This window comes from Diospyros lotus, chromosome 9 (genome assembly GCF_014633365.1).
Source record: "Diospyros lotus cultivar Yz01 chromosome 9, ASM1463336v1, whole genome shotgun sequence".
NCBI lineage: Eukaryota > Viridiplantae > Streptophyta > Magnoliopsida > Ericales > Ebenaceae > Diospyros > Diospyros lotus.
Window position 1 is genome coordinate 1,540,633 of NC_068346.1, and position 14,845 is coordinate 1,555,477.

The 14,845-nt window shown below is 35.0% G+C and overlaps 3 protein-coding genes across 3 annotated transcripts; 2 read left to right on the forward strand and 1 right to left on the reverse strand.

Annotated features, from left to right (window-relative positions):
* The first annotated feature begins 2 nt into the window (after positions 1-2).
* Positions 3-2,751, forward strand: LOC127809172 (acetylajmalan esterase-like). Its single transcript, XM_052347903.1, has 5 exons — positions 3-798; positions 1,365-1,577; positions 1,707-1,855; positions 1,972-2,245; positions 2,339-2,751. Exons 1-5 carry the CDS (start codon positions 522-524, stop codon positions 2,554-2,556), a joined length of 1,131 nt encoding a protein of 376 aa, XP_052203863.1. The 5' UTR covers positions 3-521; the 3' UTR covers positions 2,557-2,751.
* Positions 2,752-3,994: 1,243 nt separating this feature from the next.
* On the forward strand, positions 3,995-11,105 carry LOC127809148 (protein PHLOEM PROTEIN 2-LIKE A10-like). Its single transcript, XM_052347860.1, has 2 exons — positions 3,995-6,226; positions 10,699-11,105. Exon 1 carries the CDS (start codon positions 4,880-4,882, stop codon positions 6,140-6,142), a length of 1,263 nt encoding a protein of 420 aa, XP_052203820.1. The 5' UTR covers positions 3,995-4,879; the 3' UTR covers positions 6,143-6,226; positions 10,699-11,105.
* Positions 11,106-13,922: 2,817 nt separating this feature from the next.
* Positions 13,923-14,444, reverse strand: LOC127810418 (phytosulfokines 3-like). The gene is made up of 2 exons (XM_052349900.1): positions 14,278-14,444; positions 13,923-14,177 (listed from the first exon to the last, which is right to left on the reverse strand). The coding sequence occupies exons 1-2, from the start codon at positions 14,377-14,379 to the stop codon at positions 14,043-14,045; spliced, it is 237 nt and encodes a 78-aa protein (XP_052205860.1). The 5' UTR covers positions 14,380-14,444; the 3' UTR covers positions 13,923-14,042.
* Positions 14,445-14,845: the final 401 nt, after the last annotated feature.

Below are 14,845 nucleotides of genomic sequence, written 5' to 3' on the forward strand. Positions count from 1 at the left end.
CGAAGCTACGCGTATGGTATGAGTATCAGACGACGTGTTGTTTTTGAGGTTTGTTTATTATATACTTGCGTTGCGTTTGTGTTTGTGTTTGTTTTTTGTTTCTGTTTCTGTGGGGGAGCAATGCGCACACCGTTAAGGATAGCGCAGTGGGGTTCCGCGTGTAACGGGAGATGACGTGGCGAGAAGAGGTTGTTCGGCTAGACTGAGACGCCCAATTGCGGCGGTGCGGTCTCGCGGGGGGCGCCACGTGGGGAGTTTGGGTGTGGTCAGGAATCAATCGCTATAGACTCCTTCCTTGACTTGGGAAGCTTAATTCAAAATATGATTCAATTTTATAATTTGGATATATCATTGAGTTTTGTATATATCTTAGTAATTAATTATATTACAGTAGTGAAAATTAATAATAGGTTACGGGTGGGATTAGGATTACATGTGGAAAGGCTCTATAAATAAGCATTTAGCTTAGACTTTTAAGCATATTATTAGTCCAACGACATCAAAAAGTACATTCATCTCTCATGGCAGCCACCACTCAAATGGTTTCCTCTTCCCTTCTGGTAACGTTGGTGTTCTCTGTTCTTTCTCTTTTCAGTCCAGTTCATGCCAACCCTCTCCTGTTGTGTCGTTTTAATCAAATATACCAACTGGGAGACTCGCTTTCGGATACTGGTAACTTGATTCGTGAGGCTGCTCTTGGTGCCAATACTCCGTTTGCAAAGCTTCCTTATGGTGAGACTTTCTTTAAGGCGGCAACCGGTCGTTGCTCAAATGGGTTATTGATGATCGACTATTTTGGTACGTAATTTTTTTCTTTAAATTATGAATTAATCTTTTAATAAACAATTTTTGTATTGAAATATTGATAAATACTAAAAAGATTGTTTTTGACCATTTTAAGATATTAAAAAAATATCATAAATACTTTTCAATTGAGGAACATGTTAGTAATGACATTTTTCTAGAAATTTTTTTTCTATATTATATGATATAAAAATTTAAAGAAAAATTTTATATTATAATATATAATATAAAAAATTATATATTATATATTAAAAATTATATTTACAAAAAAATCTATATATATTTTTATTTATGCCCTTTCCCCACTTTTCTATTTTCTACTTTTTTGAAAAATATCATTTCTCATTTCTGTTTTATATCGAATTCATTTTCTATTTTCGTTTTCGTGCAACTTAACATTCAACTAATTTTTTTTGTTACTATAAAATTTAATATTATTTGCATAAAAAATTATTTCTGAATCTACTCTTATTAATTAACCAATAGAACTCTTAAATTGACGATTAAGATAGAGCTCAGATAACGAGTAAAATATATCCTAAATTGTTTCAATTTTATAGCTAGGGCAGCGGGCTTGCCTTTTCTTACTCCATACAAGGAGACAAGTGGAGATTTTAGACACGGAGTAAATTTTGCTGTTGCTGGCGCCACTGCGTTGTCGGTGGAATATTTAGCCAAAAAAAACATTTTGACCTCGGTTTCCAACAGCTCGCTTGATGTACAGCTCGATTGGATGTCTAAGTATTTCAATTCCACTTGTTGCACCGCGAGAGGTTAGTAATTTTCTATTCGAATCAAGTGCTTACTATTGATATAAAAGTTGACTGTTGAAATTTTGCATGGAGAGAGATTTTCTCTCTATATAATATTTAGTTATTTACTCATTTGTGTTTGATTATCAGATTGCCAAAGGATGCTTCGAACTTCACTTTTTATGGTCGGAGAGATTGGAGTCAATGATTATAACTTTGCATTAACTGGAGGTAAAACTATTGAGGAAATAAAAGACATGGTACCTGATGTTGTTCATGCTATTGCTGATGCCGTTAGAGTAAGTTCATTTCTTAAAAGTTACTGTATTTTTCCTTAATTTTGTATAGATTATTCTTTATTTAATTAATACTCAAATACAATCGTACGTCATTTGCTGTATACATGATATTGTAGACTGTCATTCGATATGGGGCCATTCGAGTAGTGGTTCCCGGCATTTTCCCAGTAGGTTGTCTCCCGATTTGCCTCACTGCAATGCAGACCAACAACTCGATCGCTTATGATGAGTATCATTGCTTGAAAGAGCCGAATAATGTAGTGATTTATCACAACAATCTGCTAAAAAAGGCCATTAAAGAGTTGAAGCATGAATTTCCTTATTCTGCTATTGTGTACGCTGATTATTACAATGCTTTTCAATGGCTTTTCACGGAGGCATCATCTCTCGGTAAGCTTATTCCACATATTACTGTATACTCTAATAATATTACAATATTGCTAGCTTTGACCTAATTAAGGATTTTATTTTGATATTGTATAGGATTTGATGGCTCGTCTCTCAACAAAGCTTGTTGTGGTGTCGGAGGAGATTATAACTTCAACCTTGCCAAGACTTGTGGAGCACAAGACGTGACAGTTTGCTCAAACCCCGATCAATTTATTAGTTGGGATGGAATACATTTAACGCAAAGGGCTTATATGTTTATGGCTAAAATGCTAATCCACAACATCTTGCCCAAGCTTCACTGCTTCATCTAAATTGAGTCATATTTCATTAGTTTAGGATTAGGATCTTAGGATAGAGAGAAGGCAAAAAGAAGTTCCTAGTTAATTCATTTTAGATATTTAATCTTTACTGTACGTTAGTTTCTTTTTAGACTCTTCATTGGTATGTTCTCTTTGGATAAATTACATTTATCCTTAATTTTGTGTCGTTTATGTAATTAGCACAAATCATGCTAATGAAATAATTTTTTTTCTTTCCTTTTATATCTTAATTTACAATTTACCCCATATATATATTAATAAATGAAAAAATTGCAAAATAAGGACGCCCACAAATCCTCATGTTTGCTTACTTTTATTAGGTGTCCAAAAAAATTAAAATAAAAAAACGTTAATCCGCATCGATCATATGGTATAATATGCAGATTGGTAACAGTTTTTTAAGGAATTAACAACACATCTTCTTAAATTATTAAATGTTTATAAGTTGGGAATAATTATTATTACTTCTTTGAAAAATTATATAAAATAATACAATTGATTATATTTTTATATAATTTCTTTTTATAAATAACTCACAATGATTATTTCTTTTTTGTATGAATCATTTCAGAGAAAACATATCATTTTGCATCAATGAATTTAACCCATATATAGCCTAATACCTAATACGTAATATTTTAATGTCTCCCTAATTTTCTTTTAGGATTTTTTTTTGAGATTAAGAAATAAAAAATAATGCTGATATGTTAATATCAAAATCTCACAAGGATTCATTTCACCTCTTAAATATTTTCTTCGACATAAATTAAATCTAAAGACATTATATGATTAGTAGAGATTTAAGTTTAAATTGAAAAATTAGTCTAGATCGACTAATTCAATTTAAAACTGTGTAAACCCCAATCCCATCCTTAATCTTAGGTCGGGGATGATCGATTTTAGATCCAGTTTAAGATGGGAATCAATTGAGGATTAATAATAATATATTTTTGAGGGTTGTTAATATAGTAATGTTGATCTTGATTGTTGTTTGGTTTGTTGATAAAGTTAGAGATCAAATTTATTTTTTTTAAAAAATATTATATGAGAAATAGAAATGAGATTTTGAATAAGATCAAATTTATCTGAAGGAATTTGATTTCAACTTTAACCAATCGGGTATTTGATCCAAGACTTTTAAAAAAATTCAATCTTGATGAATTTGATTTTAACTCTAACCGATCAAATATTTGATCCAAGACTTGATGAATTTGATTTCAACTCTAACCGAGTATTTGATCCAAGACTTGATGAATTTGATTTCAGCTCTAACCGAGTATTTGATCCAAGACTTTTAAAAAAATTCAGTTTTATTTGATTTCAACTCTATTCCATCGAGTATTTGATCCAAGACTTCTAAAAAATTCAATCTTGATCCAGTGGCGGCCGGTCTGGTAGTTCTAAGTCATTTTGCAGAGAAAAATCAACCAGAAAGAAAACAGAACAAAACATAAAATCTAAAGCAGACAATCAGGTGATGAGTCGCAAGCGTTATCCAAAATCAGAACCAGCGTTGACTTTTGTTCCTTCAAGAAACGTTAGCTATTGGACTTCTCCTCTCCATCTTCATCACCATTCCCAAATTCACGGATGACTCTTCCATGGACACATCAATTTCTCAGTCTCCCCTTGCCCTTTCTGTTAAGCATTTTTTACTGGTCGTAGAGCCTTATATTTTCTGGGTTGCCAAACGGGTCAAGTTTTATCCACTCTCTTCAATTTCGTCGCCCTAATCCAATCCAATTAGGTGCGTGCGTGCAGACTTCCTTTGCCCGTTCCTCGCGCGAGACGCCATCTCTACAGTTCTCTTTTTTTCTATTATGTTCGTATGCTCGTCATTTGCTTTTATTCTTGCTCTTTATCTCCATATTCCTCTCTCTCTCTCTCTCTCTCTCTCTCTCTCTATATATATATATATATATGTGTGTGTGTGTGTTTAATTATGTTCTTACTGATGTACATTGGTTACAAGCGTTTCCCTGTTCAATTGTCTTGATTCTGGAGTTGGAAACCTGAAGTTTGATTTTATCTTATCCGCATTTGGACCCGGTAGAGAAGGGTATTCTCTTGTTGCTGATAAGCCTCTTTGAGCCTTCAGTTGTTCAATTGCTTGTTTTCCGAGTTTGGGAACCTTGAACTTAAGATTACAATCAAAACCCACAATTTGGTCTAGAGTTATATGATCTGGACCTGGCAAGATAGAGAACTTTCTTGTTTGTTGTGTGTTCACTAGAAATCCCCTTGTCTTGCCGTTCACTTGTTCAATTACCTCGTATTCTTAAGAATCCAAACCCAAAATTTGATCTTGTATTATATGGATTTGGCACTGGTAAAGAAAGGTTTTGATTGTACCAAGAGGAGGAGGTGGGTTTTTGCGTTGGCAGCTTTAGGTTGTACAGGTTATTGTGCGTATAAGGTTTACCACTTGCCTTATGTCGTTAAGAAGAAGAATCGGTTGTTGAAGCTATTTGGAGCCCTGATTTCTGTTGTGGAAGCTACATCAGATTCAGCTGAGGTGATTGGGGTTGTGTCAAGGGACTTGAAGAAGTTTGTCCAATCCGATTCGCACCAAATCCCTAACAGTTTGAGGCAATTTTCCAAGATTACAGAGTCAGAGGAGCTTTCGGAGTCCGTGATTGAAGTTACAAAGGCTTTAACTGTGGGAATATTGAGCGGGTATCGGTCAGAAGCAAGGAAGGGTTATGGGATTAGTGCCAATTCAAGCTTTCTGGATCAGGTTTTGGATAAACTATTCTCTGTAGCTGGCTCTGGTTTTGCTTCGGTGGCTGTTGGAAGCTTTGCTAGGAACTTGGTCATGGCTCTTTATTCTGAAGCTGTGTCTAGTGGGGAATCAAATAGGAAGAACTCAACTAGTATTGCCCTTGACGATTCTAAACTGAATTATGCCCCAGAGTGGGTTAATGACTTAAGCAGCGAGAAGAGCAAAGAACTCATTGGTGGCTGTATCCAGTTGTTTGTGAGCACTGCAGTTGCTGTTTATCTTGACAAGACGATGCACATCAACCCGTATGACGAAATTTTCTCGGGGCTGACTAATCCTAAGCATGAAAGGGAAGTGAAGGAAATGTTGGGTTCAATTTGCAACGGTGCAGTAGAAACTCTTATCAGGACATCTAATCAAGTCTTGACAGTAAACTCAAATTCAAGTTATCCATATCTAGTCATCAATGATGATCTTGGAAGTCAGACTACTGCTAGTGAAGACCTTATTGGGCCAGCTACTGAGCTGATAGCAGCAAAATCATTTGACAATGAGCATGGTGGGTGGTGGGCTAATAAGATATCGTCTACTTTGGAAGTTCCAAGCAACAGGAAGTTTCTTCTTGATTTGACTGGGATAGTAACGTTTGAAACAGTTAGATCATTCCAGGACTATTTGATGGAGAAAATGTGCGATGGCATGAGAAGTAGTTTCGGTGTTGCTCACGAGGCTGTTGTTGACAAGAGCGACGAAGTGTTCAGATACATGAGAGAAAAATCAGCTGCCATTGTTACAATATCTATTGCTTTGTGCTTGCATATACTGGGCAGTCCTTTGATTTTGGTGCCAGAATAGGTTTCCCATATGTTCTCATAAGATTGGTGCCTGCCCTTTGTCTTGAAAGATCTTTTTGCGGCTCCATGTTGAGTAGCCACCATGGTGTGTGTTGAAGACGTGCCTTAGGAATCTGTCATATGTTTGTTTCAACTAACTGTTATTTTTATTGTTAGTGGGTTGTCAGTTCCTATTATGTTGCTTTGTTGTTATTAAGTAGTGGACTATGTTGTTAGTTGTGCTGACTAGAATTCTGGGCCATGATCCTCTATTCTAGCATCTTTCAAATGTATTTAAGCTTAAGATAACTTCAGTAAAATATTGATGTTTAGAGTTGCTCATATTCCTTCTCTTATCATTTCTAATTTCTGTAAAACAACAATTGGTATCAGAGCACTTTCTTCTTGAGGGACCCGTGAGTGTCTTAGTGAGTTTTTTGAGAGCACCTAAACACTGACCCTATCTTTATAGAAATCAAACCTTTCAAGCTATGAATGCTGAGGCAGGTTTCGCTCAAATTGCTCCACCAACCTTCGATGGGGAGAATTATCAGATCTGGGCAGTGCGTATGGAAGCCTATCTTGAAGCCTTGGATGTTTGGGATGCTGTGGAAGATGCAGATTTTCATGTTCCAGCTCTACCAGATGACCCCACAATGGCTCAACTCAGAAACCACAAAGATAAAAAAGCAAAGAAGACAAAGGCAAAGGCCATTCTTTTTGCTGCCGTCTCACCCTCAATTTTCACCAGAATTATGACTCTGGAATCAGCAAATGCCATTTGGAATTTCCTTCGAGATGAATATGAAGGTAATCAGAGGATTAAAGGTATGAAAGTGCTGAATCTTATAAGAGAATTTGAAGTACTTAAGATGAAGGAGTCAGAAACTATTAAAGAATATTCTGACCAGCTTCTTAAAATTGCAAATCACGTAAGATTACTTGGCACTGAACTGTCTGATTCTAGAATTGTTCAAAAGCTTCTTGTAACTGTACCTGAGAGATTTGAAGCCTCAATTTCTGCTTTAGAAAATACTAAGGATCTATCGAGTATTACATTGGCAGAAGTAATTCATGCTTTGCAAGCCACTGAACAGAGAAGGCTCATAAGACAAGAAGGTACAGTTGAAGGAGCTCTGCAGTCAAAGCACCAATCTGGTGGAAAGGGAAAGAAAAAGAAAAACAAGAAGGAATTCACAAGAAGCTGTTGAAGCAAAAAATGCTAATCAAGAGGAGGAAGATCAACTCTTTGTTGCAACCTGTTTCTCCAGCAGCAATTCATGTGAATCCTGGTTAATTGATAGTGGCTGCACCAACCATATGACCTATGACAGAGAGTTGTTCAAGGAATTGGAGAGCACTGAAGTTAAATGGGTCAGAATTGGAAATGGTGAACACATTCCAGTAAAAGGAAAAGGCACTGTAGCTATAACAAGCTACTCGGGTACAAAAACTCTTACTGATGTTCTATATGTGCCTGATATTAATCAAAACTTACTCAGTGTTGGACAGTTACTTGAGAAAGGATTCAAGGTTATTTTTGAAGACAAATACTGCATAATCAAGGATCCAACATGCCAAGAAATGTTCAAGGTCAAAATGAGGAGCAAGAGTTTTTCATTTGATCCAATGAAGGAGGAGCAAGCTGCCTTCCCAGTTACGACAAGTTCAACTGATCTTTGGCACAGGAGGTTAGGTCATTTCCATCATTCGGGAATGAACTACATGCTAAGAAATCAACTTGTTCGTGGAGTACCTACCTTAACAGCAAAATTAATTGACTGTGAAGCATGTCAGTTTGGGAAGCAAACAAGGCAACCATTCCCTGAAGGTATCTGGAGGGCCACACAAAAGCTCCAGCTAGTTCACACTGATCTTGCTGGACCACAAAGGACTCCATCACTAAAAGGAAGTCTCTATTATATCATTTTTATAGATGATTTAACCAGAATGTGCTGGATTTATTTTCTTAGATACAAATCAGAGGTCGCAAAGGTGTTCTGGAAATTCAAAGCTCATGTTGAAAACCAAAGCAGCTGCAATATTCAAGGTCTAAGGTCTGATAATGGGAAGGAATATGTCTCAGATCAGTTTCAACAATTTTGTGCAGAGGCTGGAATAGAACATCAGCTCACTGCTCCTTACACTCCTCAGCAAAATGGAGTGAGTGAAAGGAAAAATAGATCAATCATGGAGATGGCTCGATGTATGCTGCATCAAAAAGGCTTACCAAAGAAATTTTGGGCTGAAGCTGCAAATACAGCTGTGTTCATTCAAAATAGGCTGCCTACAAGAGCTGTGCAAAATCAAACACCGTTTGAAGCTTGGTTTGGTTTCAAACCTCCTTTGGATTTTTTTAAGATATTTGGTTGTTTATGCTACTCACATGTACCTCAGGTTAAGCGTGATAAACTTGACAAGAGAGCAGAACCTGGAATATTTATTGGCTACAGCACCATCTCTAAAGCTTATAGGATTTTTCAGCCTCAGACAGAGAAAATCCTAATAAGTAGAGATGTGTACTTCATGGAGGACGAAAAATGGAGTTGGAATGACTCAAAGAACAATCAAAATCCTCTATTGGTACTTGACGACACAATAGATGATCCACCTGTTAGAGGCACTAGATTACTCTCTGACATCTATCAAAGAAGCAATGTAGCAGTGTGTGAACCTGCAAGCTTTAAGGAAGCTATGATGGACCAAAAATGGATGGCTGCAATGCAAGAAGAGCTGTTCATGATTGAAAAAAATCAGACCTGGGAACTGGTTCGAAAACCTCATGATAGAAATGTCATAGGTGTCAAATGGGTGTTCAGAACAAAATTTAATCCTGATGGTTCTATAAACAAGCACAAAGCAAGGCTTGTTGTGAAAGGTTATGCACAAATATTTGGGATTGACTATTCTGATACTTTTGCTCCTGTTGCCAGACTTGATACAATAAGATTGCTACTTGCCATTGCAGCACAAAAGGTATGGCAGGTGTTTCACATGGATGTCAAGTCAGCTTTTCTCAATGGCTTTTTGCAAGAGGAGATTTATGTTGATCAGCCAGAAGGCTTTGTAATCAAAGGCCAGGAAGACAAAGTTTACTTGCTAAAAAAGGCTCTCTACGGCTTAAAGCAAGCTCCAAGGGTCTGGTACAGCAGAATTAATGATCATCTGTTGAGTTTGGGTTTTCAGAAAAGCCTATCAGAAGCTACACTCTATGTTAAGCATTCTGGTGCAGAAATCCTAATTATTTCTCTGTATGTTGATGATCTTCTGGTGACAGGAAGTAATGCAACACTTATTGATGAATTTAAGCAAGAAATGATGAATGTTTTTGAAATGACAGATCTTGGTCTCATGACCTATTTCTTGGGAATGGAGATCATTCAAAGGAAGCATGAAATTTTTATTTGTCAAAAGAAGTACGCAAAGGAGATCCTCAAGAAATTCCACCTTGATGACTGCAAAGCAATGAGCACTCCTATGAATCAAAAAGAGAAGTTCAGCAAGGAGGATGGAACTGATAAAGTTGATGAAGCTTATTTCAGAGGATTAATAGGGTGTTTAATGTACCTTTCAGCAACAAGGCCTGACATCCTATTTGCAGTAAGTATTCTGTCAAGATTCATGCATTGTGCAAGTGAACTGCATTTGAAGGCAGCAAAAAGAGTTGTAAGATACATAAAAGGAACTGTCAATTATGGAGTGAAGTATTACAAGGAACAAAATTTCAGATTATTTGGTTATTCTGACAGTGATTGGGCAGGTTCTTTGGATGATATGAAGAGTACTTCAGGGTACTGTTTCAGTATGGGTTCAGGTGTTTTCTCTTGGTGTTCCAAGAAGCAGGAAATAGTAGCTCAATCAACAGCTGAAGCTGAGTTCATTGCAGCAACAGCAGCTGTCAATCAAGCTATTTGGTTGAGGAATATCCTAGCAGATCTACGTTTGGAACAAGACCAAGCCACAAAAATCTTGGTGGACAATCAAGCAGCAATTTCAATCTCACATAATCCTGTGTTCCATGGAAAGACAAAGCATTTCAATGTTAAATTGTTTTATTTGAGAGAAGTGCAGGAAAATGGAGATATAAGTCTAGTTTATTGCAAAACAGAGGACCAAACTGCTGATATGTTTACTAAATCTTTTTCACTTAGCAGGTTCGAGTTTCTGAGGAATAAACTTGGAGTTTGCAGCTTCTAAGGCAAGGAGGAGTGTTGAAGACGTGCCTTAGGAATCTGTCATATGTTTGTTTCAACTAACTGTTATTTTTATTGTTAGTGGGTTGTCAGTTCCTATTATGTTGCTTTGTTGTTATTAAGTAGTGGACTATGTTGTTAGTTGTGCTGACTAGAATTCTGGGCCATGATCCTCTATTCTAGCATCTTTCAAATGTATTTAAGCTTAAGATAACTTCAGTAAAATATTGATGTTTAGAGTTGCTCATATTCCTTCTCTTATCATTTCTAATTTCTGTAAAACAACAGTGTGCATATTTTCTCTGTTTCGTTTGTGTTTGTTATTCAGCAGATAATGTTGCTTCACCCCTTGTGAAATTCATTGTTTCTTTGCCTCCACTTTCAGTTAAAATGATCTCTTTCAGAGCATTGATTTGGACAACGTTGAACACCTCCAAGTTTTCAGCAGTTAAAGAGAGCCAAGTTGGTCAGAATACCAAGAACTCAGCTTCTTTTGGCAGTATTGGAACAAGAGCAATCTTGTTTGTATGTAGCATGCACCTGCTCGTTGGCACCATTTCTTCGCCATCTGCAGGCATTGCATCTATTCTAATGGGATGCTTTCTTCTCCCTTGCTGGGTTCCCAAGTACTCTTAACCTCGCACTGATCGAGTATTTCAATTTGTGTTTGTATTCGTTCGAGTTGATTCGACAAGGGTCTGAAGTAGTAATTGCCGTTGGTTTCTGGCTTGAATCACTGGTACTTCTTCATTTAGAAGAAAGAAAAAAACAGAAAATTTGATTGTGGGCGAGTGTCAAACAGGTTTCTTATGCCAAAAAGATTGTATTTTTGGACAATGCTAGGTTGGCCAAACTCTATACAAACTCAAATCCTTATTGTTGCAAGTTGCCAAAACTTTTTGAGTGAATGGATATTACAGATTCATCAGTTTGTAGATAATAACCTTAACGGATTATTCCGTAAAAACCAAGTACTATTACAAATTAAAAAAGTTAAGGATAAAAGAGTTATGATCTAGTAGCAAAAATTGAGATCTTAAAAATTTATAAGTTTTAGGCTCCAAGAGATCATAACATAATTGATTGAATTGAATTACATTAACGAGGTCAAATTCATCTTTTTGCACTTTTATTTTTATGTTTTTTTTATATAATTATTTAAACTTTTTATTGTTTCGATTATATTTTTAAACTTAATTTTTGAGTCAATTTAACTCTTATAATTTATTTTTTTTTACAAGAACTTAAATTTTTTATTATTTTGATTATATTAGAATTTTCATTTTCAAGTTAATTTAACACTTATATTTTTATGTGAAAAAAAAGTAATTACACTCTGTTTACATTAAAATACATTAATTAAATTGATTTAAAAATATAAGTTTAGGGATATAATTAAAATAATAAAAAATTTAAATTGTCATACCAAAAAAATTAAAATATAAGTATTAAATTGATAAAAAAATATAAGTTAACAGGTGTAATTAAAATAATAAAAATTTAAATAATTAAAAAAAAAACGTAAAATTACGTGAACCTAAAGATAAGTTGGGCCAATTAAGGGTTGTGGAATGTGAATTGAATTTACAGGTTGAAGATACAGTATCCTTTGACTATTTGACCTTATATTTTAAAATGATTCTTTATTTAGTTTTTTCTGTATAAATGTGTAATGCGAAACTTCCTGATGATCATCTTTTTTCCCTACTATTCTAACTTCTAAGTGTGAGTACAGGACGGGTTGGAAGTGGCCAAAATTTTGAAGCATTTGACTCCAAATGGGTTGGTGCAGAATTTTGAATCATTTGATTTGACCCCCAACTGGGGTTTGAGTACAAGAAGGGCAGGGAATGATGATTGTAAAAATATTACTATTATATACCTTTATTAATATTTTTATATATTTATAATATTCAAGTATTCATTATTTATGGGAACTCTTTTTCTTATACATAATTGGAGGAACACTTTTAACACTAGAAATATATTATGTATGGTTTAGGAATTATTATAAATAAAGGTGAGAATTTGGTGATTCGATAAATTCTTTAAATTGAATATTTTTTAAAAATTGAAACGAATCCAATCGATCAAATAGTTACTCAATTAAAAAAAAACTAACAAATAATCAAGTATAAGCAGATAGAAATAATTTAGAGAACAAATGTTACTGGAATAACAATAATGGTTACCTCTATAAAATAAATGTTACTCAATTAAGAATAATTTTTATTCAATTAATCTTTTGGGATAGATTTTAGTTTAGAAATATTATTCAATTAAGAAAAGTTATTATTTTAGTAAAAATGATATTATTTTTGAGTAAAAATAATTAGTGTTACTTAAGTAAGGTAAATATTATTCAATGAAGAATAATTTTTACTCGATTAATCTTTGTGAGCATATTTTGATATGTTTGGTTATTTTGATTATTTTTTTTATTAAAAAAATTGAATCGAGTCAAAATAATTGAAAAATTCAAATTTAAAATTTAAACTAAACCAGTTTACAAATCACATCAAATCCAATAGTAAATTTTAACCAATTTAATTTAATTATTTTGATTTAATCAAAATTTTAACCACCCTTCGTTATAAATACTTGAAGAGTCTGTTGAATGCAAAGAACAAAGATTTTGATTTTTGCTCATGTATTGAAAGTCAAGTCATGCGATGGTTCAACTTTTTTGGATGGATATGCCTGTTATTATCTTATCTTACAAGTACTATTTTGTAAATATTTAATGAGTTTGTTGGTTGCACACTCAACGATACTGACTATAAATTCTTATAACTTTGGAAAAAGAAAATTACTTAATCCACACCATAGAGGTTATAAAAAAATAATTAAATATCATTTATATGAGATTTCTCTGTATATATTACTTGTCTTATTTAATTTGGAGAGTGTTAAACGGGTTAATGGTCTCAGTTGGAGAGAGTAAAATGCAGTTGTCTGAAGCTCATCGGCAAGAGTCAACACGGGGCAACTTATGATGCACGAAAACATGTCGTTTCGACATTTTTAAAATATTTCTTGTATCATATGTCTGTTTCCCTTTTTTGTATTGGTGGAACTTGAGGGCTAAGCTATGGCTTGGCCATTTGATACGGCTTGTTGCTGATCAGCTTTAATCCCTTCATTGGAAGAAGACGAAGAGGCTAGAGCAGCTGCAATGCATTCAGATTATTAATGTCTCTCAACTATCAACCACCGCCATTAACGTACATCCACCTCTCTCTCTCTCTCTCTTTCTTTCTCGGTTTCTTTCCAATTAACTTCCCCTATCCGAAACCAAATCGGTGGTTGTTGCCATTCAATTCCAAACATAATTATCAGAGAAAAGAGCCCAACAGCCCCGCCCATCCAATTTACAAACAAACATGATTTGATCATATCGCAAGTTTAATTCCTCTTTCAGGTCCTTAATTTCAAATGGCGCCGCCGGTCGGGGAGGCAGGCGAGACATGATAATCCTATCGGGGTTACAGTTGATGAGGTTGAAGTTTCAGATTTGAGTTAATTTTTCTATTAGATTTTGAATATTATAATGTACGTACGTATGGTCGAAAGAAGATATTTTTCTCCTCTTGTCAAAGCAAAAACAGATGAATTGGAAGATATATATGTATATATAATATTCATTTAGTTATTGCTAAACCCAACGAAAGCAATCAAAGAAACTAATTAAACTCCTCTCTTGCCAAACAAGGCAGCGAAGGAAAGCTTCTATGGCTTCTGCTTTTGGGTGTAAATATAGTCGACATGAGCAGTGAGGGTTCGCCTCATCAAGCACTCTTCTTCTCCAACTCCTTCACAGCTCTCTTCGGCCACCTCAACATGCTGATGATCATCTTCCACACCCTGCAAAACAAAACAAAAATAAATAAATAAACCAATTAAAACCCATTAATTAGCCCAAATCAAAAACCCACAAAAGAACTTCAAATTCTCGACATAATACCCCATGTTGGGTTTTCGCCGGAGTTTTCTCCCGGCGGCCAGCGTAGGATAGCGTGCAGCACAGGAGGAGGGCTAGCATGAGCAGGAAGGTCGCTTTGGCCATCTTTGCTCCTTCAGATAAGGATTAATTGTGGTGATGTTGGTGTTATATAGAGGAGAGATATATATTGGAAATTGCGGGTGTGAACTTGGAGAGTGAAAGGGAGACTTTAATGAGGCAAGTGGCAGCTCGTATATTAAATAAACAAATATATATATATATATAAATATTGATGCTATTTTGCTTGTATTTCATGGAGTAATCGCGTTATTAGCATAATGTAAAGATGTTCATATTATTGCCGCGTTATTGGGAGAAGAATGGTACATAGCTTCAGAGAAGATTATTTTTCCTAGAAAAATTAGGATATGAGACATGATAGCTAGGTTTTGAGTTTGGAGGCCAGCCTACTAATCTCCAAATTGACGTCCATGCCCACTAACATGTTCTAGTTAGGCAGTTTTCTATTTTTTTTTTTTTTTGTCACATTTCAACCATATCTTTAATTTAGTCAAATGTATTTTGGAGT